Here is a 16,519-nt window from a genome sequence, read left to right on the forward strand (position 1 = left end):
GGACTGTGGCTGTGGGATAGCAGGTATAGTAGGGAGAGATGGTGCCTATAGTAGCAGTGGGATAATAGCCTCTGGGAAGGGACTGGGGCTGTGGGATAGCAGGTATAGTAGGGTGAGATGGTGCCTATAGTAGCAGTGGGGGGATAATAGCCTCTGGAAAGACACTGTGGCTGTGGAACAGCAGATACAGTAGGGAGAGACGGTGGATAATAGCCTCTGGGAAGGGACTGTGGCTGTGGGATAGCAGGTATAGTAGGGAGAGATGGTGCCTATAGTAGCAGTGGGGATAATAGCCTCTGGGAAGGGACTGTGGCTGTGGGATAGCAGGTATAGTAGGGAGAAATGGTGCCTATAGTAGCAGTGGGATAATAGCCTCTGGGAAGGGACTGTGGCTGGGGAGATAATAACAGTGGGATAATAGTCTCTGAGAATAAGGGGAATAGTCACTTCCTAATCCTCCTCACCTCTGTATCTAAAGCAACCATATGCTTAAAGATCCACTTGTATGTAGGGTTGCCACCTTTTTTGTTTGTAATACCAGCCTTCTGGTCGGGTACTGGCTGTGTCATTATTTGAGGGCAGGGTTATGATGTAAGGGGCAGGAAAATGTGTGGGATAGGCAGGGAAAATGTGATTGGGGCCAGGAAATGGGCAGGGAATGGCGGGGCTGGGTGGGGAAATAAGTGGTGCAGAGGTGGGCTTTTGACTATAAAGGCTGATCGGTAGTGGAGAAGGTTTATAGAGTTTTAAGTTCATTGCCGGTAAATTTGTAAAATCGGTGCTGGCCCTAGCTGGTGATTTACCGGCTAGGCTAGTTAAATACTGGCCAAGTGACAACTCCCCCCAATGTGCCCACCTTGAGGTGGGTGATATTGGATTGATCCGATCGTTTGGTCCTCGGGCAAAATGGTCGGATCACATTGACAAGATGCTGGTTATTGGGGCAAGGACCTCATGAACAAGCCACAACTGGATTTGTAAACCTGCCAGATCGTCATTTTGCTGATTTTTGGCCAGATATCAGTGGGGGGTCCCGTATGAGGCCCCATACATGGCTCATAATTGTTCATGAGACAAAAAGTCACATGACTGGTTCGGCCAAATACGAATCCTGCTGAAAAAGATTGAATCCTAGCTGGATCCTGAACTGAATCCTAGATTCATTGCATCCATACCTTACTGATTATTGTATTAATAGTCACCCCTGCAATAGATCCAAGAATGTCTACGCCAGCAACTACTGTGTAATTATCGTTATGAGTTCATGTCAGTTCATTACGTAGAAAATGTCCTATACTTAGCAACTCTGCAATTAATCTTTCCATAGGTACTCTAATCATCTTCCAACCACTGCAAGGTTCAAAAAAATAAAAAATCAGATTATCATTGTATGCATCATACTTAAAGTTAATTTAAAGATGATGATGGTCTGCAGTTGGTCCCACACATACTCCGGTATTACCCTACCTGGGCATTAGTAGATACTTTTAAACCTCTGACCAATATCCATAGTACAATAATCATACAAAACTTTAATTTCATACAATATTATTGGTACATGTATGGCCAGCCTAAACCTGCTGGAGGTCAGAAGCCAGCACTCTTGTAGGTAGGGATGTGCTTTGCGTATGATATGGGTGTCACAGACAACAAAATATTCCATTCTCTTATTGATTCTCATGGGAGCGCCTATGTAACTCACACACAAGCAGCTAGGTAATGCTAATAGAGTTACCAACCTTTATATTACACCCCATGTTTACTTAAACTTTTCTGTTGAATATATATGTGAGCTGACATGCTTGGACTGGTTAGAGTGTATTGTATTTTCATATCCTATTATCTTGATATCATTCATAATGACCCCACCCTACACCGGTCACACAGGGAGTACAGAGAATTGCCTGTACAAAAGAATTCATTATTTCTCCTTTAAAGGTGGGACAGATCTATTTTCAAAAGAGAATATAAGGCTAGGGTTACTAGATGTTGCACTGAAACAGTCATCATGGCTTCATAGAAGGTATTACTGTACATCTCTGCTTAATACTCAGGGCTATACAAAGTAATATTTAGCACTGTTGTGGGCTTTCTAGGAGTTATTTCCAGCAGGGAAGTGGATGGTGGTACCTGCCCTAGTTTAGGACAAAAAGGACAAAAATATTAAAATGAATCCTCTATTCCAAAAAATACTATAATTCAGTTTGTTGGTGAAATAGGTATGATAAAAAGGTTGCTGTGATTCTACTTTTTAACAAACTCATTCTGCCATCCAGTTTCTTCTGGGGAGAGGCAAGCTACATCTGAGTTTGAATGCAGGGTATAAGCATGGGGTGGGATTGGCTGCTTGTGAGCTTAACTGCAAACTACTAACCATTTATGATTGTTTGTCCCTGTGCGGGATGCAGCCCTATTCTGATGGATCTGTACAGACCCATCAAATGATCTAAGCATTGGACTAGAGACCAAATTTGATTTAACACACTAGTTGGGTTAGGAAATTGGGTACCAATTGTCAAATTTGGTGCCGTATTTATGCATGTATGGCCAGCTTTAATCATGAGAACAGAGAATCACAGTAGCATGTCATACATGCTTGTTTGGAACAACTGTATGTATATTTACTGCTCATGGAACTTCACAGTTAATTTTAGATATCTTCCTATATTTAGGACGCACTGATTTAGCAGATATGAATGTGTTAATGACAAGACTGCAACAGATTCAGTAGGAGACCACTAAATATCTATGACCTAAAAGTATGTGGGTGAATCTCTAATGAAAATATCTGATCTTCTAAATGGTTCTACACATGTACTAGGAGTTATAATTAAAGTACTGACATGTAAATAAGCACTGTGTCTCAGACCAGCTTGTTTAATTACTGCCTGCTCTGGAGATCTGAAAGGTTACAATAAGGAGCTTACTGCTTTCCCAGTGAAAACCAACTGTATGTGTGAGCTCCCCAGGACAGCGGATGTAAAGCTTAAGTGCTGCATGTGGTCTGTGCCCTCAAGCATGATCTGAGCAGATAGCCAGCAACAGGAAATGTAAAGCAGCTATTTCCTGGTCTCTGCTAAGGTTCAGCAGATCTGCAAATGGTCATAAGCCTTACAGAGGGACAAAGCTCAACATCTTGCCCACTCAAAGTATATTTTAGATAAATATTCAGGGAAAAAGCACACCCTGCAATTGCCGGAGGGCTGCGTATGTTTAAAGGGCCATGTGGAACAATTACTGGTTTCAATATATTTTATGATTTTGCTTTAGGGTCCAGTGACTTCCAGTTACGACACTGTATATACAGTATTATCAGAATAGCCAATTTGTGGAGTGTTCAAGACCTGTGTGAGTGCACAAGATCCCACAGAGCAGAGGCATCCTTGGCAACACCTTTCTACTTACAAAAAAAGATTTTCCCCTTGTGGTTCCAATTGTCAAACTACATGTCCCGTTATCTCCCACTGCGGACAGAGTATAATAGGACTAAATCTGGGCAAACAAGTAGATCTTGGCAAGATTTGCCCACCTAGCTTGTGGGTCAAATCAGGGCAAACTGACTGATCCTATAGGGGCCCACAGGGAAGAGAACTTTCCCAAGAAGGCCATGGTTAAGCCTCATAGCTTGGACCATAGGTTGCCAACATAGTCAGGAGAGGCCAATGTTGGCCTGTGTATTAGTATAAATACTACTTTGTAGTCATGTGATATATTCAGAGCAGCTAAACAGTATAGATTCAACCAAATTCTTTGATGCATTACTACCAACTATGGACCCTCTTGCTGTTATTTATTTATAGTGCTAGCATATTCAGCAGCACTTTACAGAGATTATGCATCATTCATTCACTGAATAACATCAGTCACTAAACTACAATTTCCAGCTTCTCCCAGTTTTAGTGTGGAGTTTAAGCAGTGCTTGAAGGATGCACTTTTCACATCCTGTTAATTGTGATGAGCATCTACCAGTTATTACACTGATTAATAATGAATCATTCGTTTTTTAGCCAAGGCCTTTCGGGATTAAGAAGTTCCAATCCTTAATAATCAGGTTTAGAGACCAAATTATAACAGGAAAAAGAAACCTGTCAGGTTTCTCAGCTACTGCTTTGTAAGGTATGATTCATAAGCACTGGGATTTTGGGCATGTAGAACCTCCAGAATGGAAATGTACAGTATTTAAAATAAAGGGTTCTCTGTCCAATATTTGCCCAGAGCCCTCCTCTTAGCTCATACCAAGTTATAAGAGGATATTTCCAGTTTAGTCATTCAGCTACTGATCCAAAATTATTTATTATAACATATAAATCCATCACCGCAAATATCACATTTAAGCTGGGCTTCCAGGAGTATCTGAGAGCAGAAACAGTCATTCACCCCAAATCTCAGTCTGAGTGGCCTTCATGATGGGCATGTCCTGCTCAAAGTTTCGGAACTACTGCTCTAGACATGACTATATAAAGGCCAGGAATAACTAGTTTATCATATAATTAGAGAAATTAAGCTGTGTTTACGCATATATACAAAGTCATTACGGCAGCATGTTTTGCTACATCGTTATGCCCTCTAAAACTGAATATTGAAAGTGAATATGGAAATGACTTCTAGATTTCTTCAATTCAAGCCCCACTTTGTGCTGCAACTTTTGCTCGGGATTGCCACTTATTAAACAACAAGATTACAGATACAAAAATACTGCTGTACTAGTCACTCCACTATACACAGTACAGCATGAATACTATCTATAAGAAGTTTGAGCTTACTGCGGCCCAAAGTAATCCTACTGTATTTGACATGTTCCCATTATGAGTGGAAACTGCCATATTGTTTTTCCTTGACCAATCTTTATGACTACAGCCAGCTTCTTTCTTAATTCTTCATCCTTGTTAATTAATCTGTGAGAATCAAACTTTTCCTGAACAACAGCGGCTATTATATTCCAGTTACCATCTGTGAGCATCTTAGAAGATGGTGACCTCTTAGGGTGAATGCCTCCTTTCTGCAATGTTCTATTGTACCAGTCTACTATAATATACAGTCAAATACACTAGTGTACTGTTTGAAGAACAACACTACATTAATTGTAAGAAGTGAATCTTGGATCAAGACCCATTTTTGGCACCAAAGCCATCAAAATGATTGTGTATCTTGCACTTAATGCTAGATATGAGTAATGGAACTTTGAAAGTTTTGAAATTTCAGAGCAGCTGCTTCTCAGTTGCTTCACAAATGGCAAGACTGAGACCCCCCCCCCCCCCCCCTTAGCATAAAGAAGTAAAGTAGACTATTAAGAACATTTAGTTTAAGGATAATTTGTTGCCAAAATAAATAGTTTGGTGAAATAAAAGTGGATCACACATCTGTATTCTGTGCCAGGCACCTAAACTCTAAATGTTTCCTTATGACTGGTACCAACAGCTGGTGTACTGTATTATTTATAACACTTTGATATAAAGCAATAATGTACTTTTCTTTGTTTACAGAGGAGGAGCGCCCAAGGCCAAGGTAAGAAAGACAAAGGGTTGTGGTAGTCTATAGTAAATTAAAAAAAAAAAAAGAACAAAAAACAAATGAGAATACAGAGTATAGAGAATATGGGTCCCTGTTACTTGTTTCTCCTGTAAAATTATGACATGTAAGACAGTTGCCTTAGAGGGGTCTTTGTTTTTCTAGCAGTGTTGATTTATTTATCCTTTTAAGTGGAATAATTGCTTATTAAAAATAAAGTAACAAAAAGTCTTACTAATGACTTAGCCTGTTGGGAGAGTAACATTATTATTACCTCATGCTTTAGGGCTGTACATCTAGGGGTTTTGAGGCCACATGAGGCTTTCCAAGGTTATCTTCTTAATTAGTATTATAAAGGGGTTGTTCACCTTTGAGTTAACTTTTAGTATGATGTAGAGAGTAATATTCTGAGACGATTTGCAATTGGTCTCCATTTTTTATTATTTGTAGTTTTTTAGTTATTTCACTTTTTGTTCAGCAGCATTGCAGTTTAGTTTCAGCAGCTATCTGGTTGCTAGGATCCAAATTACCTTAGCGACCAGGGAGCAGTTTGAATGAGAGGATGGTAAGTGAATGAGAGAGAACCTGAATAAAAAAACAAGTTATAAAATGTAACTAAAAATAAAACTGTAGCCTCATCGAGCAATAGTTTTTTGGCTGCTGGGGTCAGTGACCCCCATTTGAAAGCTGCAAAGAGTTAGAAGAAAAAGGCAAATAGAACAAACACTATAGGTAATAAATAATGAAAACCAATTGAAAAGTTGCCCAGAATAGGCAGTTCTGAGAAACATAAAAATATAGTTAGTTTTTTTTACAAAACAATATATATGGAGCATATTGTGTTTCCATAACTACCATCATCATAAACTCTGATTTATCAACAGACCGATGATGCCACAACTTGCCCCTCCTAAAATCCCTGAAGGAGAGAGGGTTGATTTTGATGTAAGTATTCTTGCTCTGTGTATTCTATTCACTGGTGCCACTGATTTCTACTATTTCTTTAATCTAATTATTCTTAGATTGGTAAGAATTAACATCTATAGCTCTATTTAAAGAACATTAATAATGTATATAAAAACAAAATGTAATCATCTGTTGTTAGATAAACAACATACATGCAAATATTTACATACATACATATCCTTATATAGTGCTACTTGTTATTATGCTGCTTTCTAGAATCCTAGACCTAAGTTGGATGCTTGAGATGCAGGGAGATCATTTTTACCTGAAAAAAATAAATTAGCTGGTCTGTACTGAAACCCTTGCAGTCCCTTATCATATGTAACAAAGTTACACAGGGTTAAAAAATGAACAGAATCCATCTAGTTCAACCCTTCTGAGTGAACCCGGCACACAAAAACTTATACTGACATCTATATACTCACATACATAAACCATATATACCAACATCAATACTAACTGTGGATTTTAGTATCACAATAGCCTTGGATACTATGTTTGTTCAAAAAAATCATCTAAGCCCCTCTTATAGGCATTAACAGAATCTGCCATCACAACATCACTAGGAAGGGCATTCCCCAACCTCACTGCCCTCACCGTGAAAAACCCCCTATGCTGCTTCAAATGAAAGTTCTGTTCTTCTAACCTAAAGGGGTGGCCTCTGGTGCACCCCAACAGCCAATCAGCAGAACAATAGGAATGTAGCAACATAGCAGCTCCCAGTAGATATCAGAATAGCACTCAGTAGTAAGAAATTCACGTCCGGCTTGGGACTCCTCCAGTTACATGAAAGTAGGAGAAACAATAGGTTATCTGAAAGCAGTTCTAATGTGTAGCGCTGGCTCCTTCTGAAAGCTCAGACTCAGGCACAATGCACTGAGATGGCGCCTACACACCAATATTACAACAAAAAAAATACATATGTTGGTTCAAGAATAAAATATGAAATGGTAAAGTGAATTATTTGCTTTAACAGAGTAATTTAGAAATAAAAAACACACCATAAAAATCATGGCAGTATCCCTTTAAACAGCAAAATAACAACTTTAATGAAATGCAATGAAACATTGCAATTAAACATTTGGTATCCTTAGCGAAATATGTTTTAATTAGAACAGATGAATTACTTACTTTCATATTTTGCTTTTTTTATCAATTCTTGCACAACAGGACATCCACAGAAAAAGAATGGAAAAGGATCTCCTGGAGCTTCAGACACTGATCGATGTACACTTTGAACAACGTAAGAAGGAAGAAGAAGAATTAATTGCACTAAAGGAAAGAATAGTAAGCATACATTCATAATCTTATACATTAATTATAACTTATTAATAGAACTTCCAATTCTATCACCCATGAAATAACTTGCTGCAGTGCTTCAGTGATTAGCATGGTTGATCATTTTTAGCCCAAACCAATTCTGGGTAAAACAAAATTCCTGTAGCTGTTTTCACAAGTGAACATGTCTTTGTGTATTATAGTGGCCTCTGTCCTGCTCTCTGGCTTTGACCCTTCCCCTTCCAATTATTGACTTGGTGACCAACAGGGACACATGTTCACCCCAACAGAATAACAGAATTAAGGTTTACCCTCATTGAGCTCACCCTTATCACTTGTTTGGCTTCATAGTGAAGCATTTTATCTATTTATTTTCCAGCCTGGTTTCCCATACTTATTTTAAGTATAAGAGACCATCATAGCATATGCACAGAACATTTCTTATATTCATACACGCATTTACATCAAACTGTTAAACCTAGCTATGTTGAACCTGAAAGCTCTCCCTAGACATTTGCAGTAACAGCAACATTGATTTATGAGCACAAGAGATTTTATTTTTCTTCAGCAGAGCAAGTAGCTCCCACAAGTGTTAAGAATGCTGTAAATAAACTGTAGTCATATTTCTTAAGTGAACATTTACAAGAAGTAATTTTTAGATTTAACACAACCGATTTTTCCCTAAACGCTAATAATATACTGTTTATGAGAAAACAAATGGAAGATGTTATAAAAAGAATGTATTTTTGTTTAAAGAATACAATTAATCTGGCTGCAAACTCCACACATTAGTGATTAACTAAGAATACATTAAACAATATGAAACAATAAAAAAGGAAGAATCTGCTTTCTTCTGAACATTTTAGGAGCGTCGCAGAGCTGAGCGAGCAGAACAAGTACGCTTCAGGACAGAGAAAGAGCGTGAAAGACAAGCAAGGATGGCTGTAAGTGAAAACTGCAGTGGTATAAAATTGTTGGATCTGCCCAACACAGTGTATGATAGTATTGACAAAGTTATGGAGGCTACTGAAAAAGTTGCAAAGATGGAACTCTTATCCAATCAAAGTAAGGTGTGCTCCTCAGCACAGCAACCATATAAAAAAAAAAGTTAGGATCCTAGGGCCCAGCACAAGAGTGGCAACTTGTGAGAAAGATGAAAGAAGCAGGCAATATGGCATAAGAAGGGAAGCAATTGAAGAGAGGAAGAGTGGAGAATTGGCTGTGACTAGTGTAATCAGAAATCTTTGCAGTTGTGATGTACCCAGGTAGTGACCTGATCATTTTATACATAAGTTGAAATATTTTATTAGGAATATACTGTATATAAATATAACTCCTCCTTTGATCGCCTAAGTATGAATGCACCTAATTGGACTTCTGTACCACAGTTTTATAAAAGTTCAGAGAAAAATTATTTTAGCTAAAAATTCCTTCAATCTAACTCTGTAGAGAATATTGGGGATGGATAGAAACAATAGAGAAAGAATTAAATATAGATGTCTGGCCTAAACAGATATAATCATAAAACAAACCTCTTTTTAGGAGGAAAAAATGAGGAAAGAGGAGGAAGAGGCTAAAAAAAGAGCAGATGATGATGCCAAGAAGAAGAAAGTTCTGTCTAATATGGGAGCCCACTTTGGAGGATACCTGGTAAAGGTAAATAAAAGGAGGGTATTAAAGATTATTGCCGGGAAAGCACAAGTATTGTTGGTGAAACAGGTTTTATTCTGTTTTTAGGCAGAGCAGAAAAGAGGTAAAAAACAGACGGGGCGTGAAATGAAGAGGAAGGTACTAGCTGACAGACGCAAACCTCTGACCACTGAGTACATGAATGAAGGTCAGTTAAGGTAAGTTGTGCATTAAATCACTGTGGAAAACAAAGTATACATGAGCAAGTGTGGGCAGGGTATGCATTTTTACTGTGAACTTTCTGCTCACCATCTTCCAGTTCAGCTCCATCACCTTGCTCCCTTTATTTAAAGGAACAGTAACACCAAAAAATGAAAGTGTATAAAAGTAAGTAAAATATAATGTGCTGCTGCCCTGCACTGGTAAAAGTTGTGTGTTTACTTCAGAAAGTCTACTATAATTTATATAAATAAGCTGCTATGTAGCCATGGAGGCAGCCATTCAAAGGAGAAAAGGCACAGGCACATAGCAGATAACAGATAAAACACTATTGTATTCTACAGAACTTATCTGTTATCTGCTATGTAACCTGTGCCTTTTTTCCAGCTTGAATGGCTGCCCCCGTGGCTACACAGCAGCTTATTTATATAAACTATAGTAGGGTTAGGGCTCTGGTACACGGGGAGATTAGTCGCCCGCGAGCAGGGAGTTTTGCCGCGGGCGACTAATCTCCCCGTGTACCAGAGCCCTTACAGTAGCCAACACACCAGTTTTACCAGTGCAGGGCAACAGTGCATTATATTTTTATTACTTTAAAGCTCTTTCATTTTTTGGTGTTACTGTTCCTTTAACCCCTCCCTCATTCTTCATGCCCCACATGATGTCATTGATCTATGTAAAAAAAAAACAGGATGGGTGCAGGTACAGGCAAATATGCACATCTGTGTGTCTTGTGGGTACAGGTAGAGTGTATATTCTTCTTTTGGGACATGTACAGAATTCTACTCACAACAGTTTAGCAAATTACAGAAGAAAAATGCCATTACTATAATGGGTATCATATCTATGGTTACTCCTCTGCCAAAAAAAGGATAATGCTACTAATTTCTTCTACAAAATACTTTGACAGGGAGAAAGCCAAGGAACTTACAGACTGGATGTATCAGTTGGAGTCAGAGAAGTTTGACTTGATGGAGAAACTCAAGACACAAAAATACGAGGTATATATATATATATATAATTCTGGCTACAGAGGGTACAGATGTAGGGGGCACTGTAAGTGCTAAGGCCCTAAAAAACAACCATGGTTCAGTATGTAACAACTACTCAGGTACTGCACTTGTACTGGGCCCTAGAGAATATAATGAGTTTCTGGTAATTGAACTCACACTGGCAGATAGTATTGTTCACCTCTAAACCCCAGCATCCTTCTAAGAGCTGAAGATTTAGGGTACGGGATCCTAAAAATATTTTCCATGTGGAGCACAGTAACTTCTATGATCACAAAGCAAATTGTTTTTAACAAAAAAAACTCAACAGAAATTTTTTCTCTTATAAAGTAATTACATGGCTGTGTCCAAGATGAAAGACAGGTCTCTGTTTTAGATATCCACATGCAAATGCTGGGAATGTAGATAAGCCTAGACTGATTGTAGGCTTTTACTGAATCACATAACCCCCCATTTTATTAATTGTGTGTCATTGACCCTAATGTCTTGTTTTACTCTACAGATTAACGTGCTTTATAACCGTATCAGTCATGCACAGAAATTGTAAGTACATAACTTTAACTTTAAATAAGCTTTTTAGGCATGCATATTTTGCATTGTTACTACTTTACAAATAGATATATTTTTGTGATGTGTAGACTAAACATTTGTGGTCATAATTAAGTGCATAAACCACAATGCTCAATGAATTGAGAGACTTTGGTTGTGCATTTTTTCATCCCAGGGGGGCTGAAATACAAACATCTGGGGGAAACTGTGTTCATATTTTTGTCTGGACCTTGGGCCAGTTCCTGTACAGGGCCTTGTGTGTGAATACAGACTAGTAGCATTAATATGGAGGAAGTAGTATGGTATTGCACTCCCTAAACTGAAGTTTAGCACACACACACAGATCTACATGAGTGTCTATTTAAATCAATTTACAACTGAATAAGTAGTCCATATCCAGTTCATGATAAAAAAAACCTCATAGGCCAATGACCTCCCTATGAGAACACAATGTAAGACAATTGGTCAGTGATTAGTAGTAGTGTTTATGTTGTTTTATAAGATTAAATAATGTTTTATTCATATTAAGGTGGGAGACAATGCTATGTAATAACTCTTCACACAAGCAAGCCCTATTATCTTATAATGGTTTTATTTCCTTCTTCTTTTGTACTTTGCCTTGCAATTTTTGCTGCATAAAAAGGTATAAAAACACCTGTTTGTTCCAACAGCAAAAAAGGAGCAGGAAAAGGACGTGTTGGTGGCCGCTGGAAATAAGATTCATTAGACCCTTACCTTCTGCAATTAAAGTATCCTAACGTATTGCCATTAGGTTTGAAGTGTGCCTGCATATGTCCTCAGTCACTTAAAGGAACAGTAACACCAAGAAATGAAAATTTGTTGTGTGCTTGTTTAAGAAACCCTACTATAGTTTATATAAATACTCTGCTGTGTAGCCATGGGGGCAGCCATTTAAGCTGGAAAAAAAGAAGAAAAGGCACAGGCAACGTAGCAGATAACAGATAAAACACCATTGTATTCTACAGGACTTATCGTGCCTTTTTTCCAGATCAAATGGCTGCCCCCATGTCTGTATAGCAGGGTATTTATATAAATTAAAGCAAACAGGCCAGTTACCAGTGCAGGGCAACAGTACATTATATTACAATTATTTCAAACACTTTCATATTTTGGTGTTACTGTTTCTTTAATGCATCCCACTCTAACTGGAACTCCCATGTACTGAGCAACTGGAAACTGATCATTGCTCTGTAATTCATTACATCTTTGTGTAAGTTGACTAAATCCAAACATTTGCCTTGTTAAATAAAAAAAGGAATTTTGAAAATCTGCTTTGTTTTGTGTCTTAAATGAAGTTTTCTTTAGCAAATGTAAACTGCAAAAATACTTATTTTAAAAAGGTTTTTTTGTATACAGACTAAACTATCAGTGCTTTGCCTGTTTTTAGCACATAACTTTCTATATGAGCTAAAATACTGCTTGCTTAAACTGATAATAGTATTTATAGCTGAAAATGACTAAACTGCAATCTATGAAAAACGCAGCAGCCTAGACAAGACAAAGGCTACAACACTGACTTGTATAAGTGCAAACATGCAGAGCAATCATCTGCACCAACAACATTGTGTTTATTATTTTCTTTTTTAAAAAATTATTTTAAGGCATACATCCCTCTCTTATACCTAGGGCCTAATATCCCAACTTCCTTGCCTGGCTCACTTGACCAAGAAGCTTAGGAAATCAGGGTGCTGCCTTAATGCCGCTATTCAAGTGGGCAGCAAATCTGTAGTATGTCTATGTAAGTTAAGCCTGGAACTTGTAATAAACATTTGCTTGTTTAGAGGTGTCCATATTGAATTAACGTTTTCTATCTCAGTTCTGTAAACTTTCTTAGTGCATACTATTTCATATTCATTCATAGTTGATTCATAGTTGCAACAATGTTGCAGAATACTCTGGGGTTTTGTAATACTTGTTACTATTATCCATACCAGAAGATCAGACCAGAGATCAGAGCACCAGGGGTTTCCTTAGATTTTCTTTGTGTTGATAGTGCCAACTACCCTAAGTTCTGTCCATCAGATCCTTAACGTCCTATAGACACATGATAGTAACTTCTCTAATACTGCCTAGTTTGTATCCTTCTCTTGTAATGCAGCCTGCATGGCCAAAACCCAGGAGAACCTATTCCCTGTGAATGTGGAGCCCCTTCCAAGAGACAGAACTCTTCTTTAGTTTTACTTTTTAAACAGAGGTAGGCATAATATAGTATGGTACTGAAACAATGAGATGCATTGCCATTCATTTAAAGTATTATCTAACCTCCTACAACAGAGCTGAAGAATGTTCCATATGGGAACCATTTATAGCTGTTAATGGAAATTTGATACTTAATGCAGTTATTGCTTACTGGGTAGAGACTAAAGCTTTTGCTCTCCAAATTAGTGTAACTGCAGCTCCCAGCTTTCCTCCAGTAGCAAAGTAGAGATGATAGTAGATGTTATGACATACAGCTGTCTATCCTTGTTGTATACAATTACAGGAATAATTGGGGATTGCTTTGTTGTATTGCTTTTATTGTAACTTCTGTTAATTATGAATAAAAGAAAAATTAAACATATGGATAAAATGCGTAGGGGATGCTGTATGTAGTTTTATAGTTATAGTATCCCATCCCACTGTTTGATCTTCAAAAATGTGACATTGTAATATTAGCTTTTCCTCTTTATATTTGTTGAATTTGTCTAGCCTTAATGTTACTTCATTCATGGGAATGCTCATTTATTGCCTCTTACAGTAATTATGAATATATGGTGATAAAAATGCCCCAAAAGGCTTTCAATAAATAAAAAAATTAGACTCAGATCTCATCATTATCTTCCATTCAAATCTTTTTTTTCCTAATAAAGCAGTGGTTCACCTTTAAATTAAATTTTAGTATGATGTAGACTATTTGTACTTTGTTAACATTTCTTATTTTTTTGTGGTTTTTGAATGATTTAACTGCTTTTTAATAAGCTAGCTAGTTGCAAGGGTTCAATGCATCCTGAGCTGGAGTGAATAGCAGAGCACCTGAACAGGAAGAAAAGTTTTAAAAGTAACAATGACAATAAAATTGTAGCCTCACAGAGCAATAGTGTTTTGGATGTCTGAGTCAGTGACCCCCCCATTAGAAAGCTGGAAAGAGGCAGCAGAAGGCAAAAAATTTAAAAACTAAAAATATAAAGACCCATCAAAAAGTTGTCAAGAATAGGACATTCTATAACATACTAAAATTAAGTTTAAGGTAAATTACCACTTTTCCGATCCAGGAGGATGTTAATACACCAGTTAACGGATACTGGAAACTAGGAAACTGTGTGTATGGAATAAATAACATAAGATTGTTGTTAATAAACCATGTCTGTCTAGCTCACACAGCTTTAGTTTTCTTATTGTTGGCTGTGAATGGGGTATAAATATAAACATTCAGTTATTCAGGAATGCGCCATACTAATCTATAAAAGGCAAATAAGCCAGTCCTGGACATGGGAGCCTTGCTTACAAGGAGAAAAAGAATGATTTTTATCTGTTTTCTTGAACAGGCAGCCATCTTTAAAAAGGTATTCTCCCTTCCTTTCCCTCCTTGCTTCATACTGCATTTCATTCCCCCCCCCCCCCGGCAGATCCGCTTCTGATTGGCTGGTGGGCATGTGTAGCTCAGAACAGGCTACAGGAAGGGGAGAGAGATTTTAGTGATGTCACTGTAGTCTTCTAACTGCTGTAGGCTGCCAACACCATATCTCAGAGAAGCAAGCAGGGATCTGGGAATTTAGATATGCAGAAGGTACTTAAAAAGAATGCCTTTAGACTTACTTTTAATTTATATTAACCTTTCCTTGTCCTTTAAAAAGGACATTGCAGAAATATAAATAAAGGGATATATTAATACAGGTATAGGACCCGTTATCCAGAATGCCTGGGACCAAGGGTATTCCGGATAAGGGGTCTTTCCATAATTTGGATCTCCATACCTCAAGTCTACTAAAAAAATCAATATAACATTAATTAAACCTAATAGGATTGTTTTGCATCCAATATGGATTAATTATATCTTAGTTGGGATCAAGTACAAGGTACTGTTTTATTACTACAGAGAAAAAGGAAATCTGTTTTAAAATTCTGAATTATTCAATTAAAATGGAGTCTATGGGAGACGGGCTTTCCGTAATTCGGAACTTTCTGGATAATGGGTTTCCAAATAAGGGATCCCATGCCTGTATATTAAATTGTTAATTTGTATTAAAAATGTGAAAAGACAAATCTAGGAATATATATATATACACACACACACACACACACATAAGTATGTAAATTATCCAGAAGCCATTATCCACAAAGTTTAGAATTATGGGAAAGCCTTCTTTATATACAGTGGCTTGCAAAAGTATTCGGCCCCCTTGAAATTTTTCCACATTTTGTCACATTACAGCCACAAACATGAATCAATTTTATTGGAATTCCACGTGAAAGACCAATACAAAGTGGTGTACACGTGAGAAGTGGAATGAAAATCATACATGATTCCAAACATTTTTTACAAATAAATAACTGCAAAGTGGGGTGTGCGTAATTATTCAGCCCCCTTTGGTCTGAGTGCAGTCAGTTGCCCATAGACATTGCCTGATGAGTGCTAATGACTAAATAGAGTGCACCTGTGTGTAATCTAATGTCAGTACAAATGCAGCTGCTCTGTGACGGCCTCAGAGGTTGTCTAAGAGAATATTGGGAGCAACAACACCATGAAGTCCAAAGAACACACCAGACAGGTCAGGGATAAAGTTATTGAGAAATTTAAAGCAGGCTTAGGCTACAAAAAGATTTCCAAAGCCTTGAACATCCCACGGAGCACTGTTGAAGCGATCATTCAGAAATGGAAGGAATATGGCACAACTGTAAACCTACCAAGACAAGGCCGTCCACCTAAACTTACAGGCCGAACAAGGAGAGCGCTAATCAGAAATGCAGCCAAGAGGCCCATGGTGACTCTGGGGGAGCTGCAGAGATCTACAGCTCCGGTGGGAGAATCTGTCCATAGGACAACTATTAGTCGCGCACTGCACAAAGTTGGCCTTTATGGAAGAGTGGCAAGAAGAAAGCCATTGTTAACAGAAAACCATAAGAAGTCCGTTTGCAGTTTGCCACAAGCCATGTGGGGGACACAGCAAACATGTGGAAGAAGGTGCTCTGGTCAGATGAGACCAAAATGGTACTTTTTGGCCAAAATGCAAAACGCTGTTTGGCGGAAAACTAACACTGCACATCACTCTGAACACACCATCCCCACTGCCAAATATGGTGGTGGCAGCATCATGCTCTGGGGGGGCTTCTCTTCAGCAGGGACAGGGAAGCTGGTCAGA

General features: G+C 38.0%; 1 protein-coding gene across 18 annotated transcripts in view; it reads left to right on the forward strand.

Annotated features, from left to right (window-relative positions):
- tnnt1 (troponin T1, slow skeletal type) overlaps positions 1-12,036 on the forward strand; it is a 35,461-nt gene extending 23,425 nt beyond the window's left edge. For all 18 annotated transcript variants that reach the window (XM_031906271.1, XM_031906272.1, XM_031906273.1 and 15 more), the window contains 9 exons: positions 5,484-5,505; positions 6,393-6,453; positions 7,645-7,761; positions 8,619-8,696; positions 9,295-9,408; positions 9,490-9,599; positions 10,511-10,601; positions 11,113-11,153; positions 11,831-12,036. In XM_031906271.1, the coding sequence (XP_031762131.1) occupies positions 5,484-5,505; positions 6,393-6,453; positions 7,645-7,761; positions 8,619-8,696; positions 9,295-9,408; positions 9,490-9,599; positions 10,511-10,601; positions 11,113-11,153; positions 11,831-11,876 (680 nt within the window). In that variant the 3' untranslated portion in view covers positions 11,877-12,036. The remainder of the gene's footprint in view (positions 1-5,483; positions 5,506-6,392; positions 6,454-7,644; positions 7,762-8,618; positions 8,697-9,294; positions 9,409-9,489; positions 9,600-10,510; positions 10,602-11,112; positions 11,154-11,830) is intronic.
- The last annotated feature ends 4,483 nt before the right edge of the window (positions 12,037-16,519 follow it).

Source organism: Xenopus tropicalis, chromosome 7 (assembly GCF_000004195.4).
Source record: "Xenopus tropicalis strain Nigerian chromosome 7, UCB_Xtro_10.0, whole genome shotgun sequence".
Taxonomy (NCBI): domain Eukaryota; kingdom Metazoa; phylum Chordata; class Amphibia; order Anura; family Pipidae; genus Xenopus; species Xenopus tropicalis.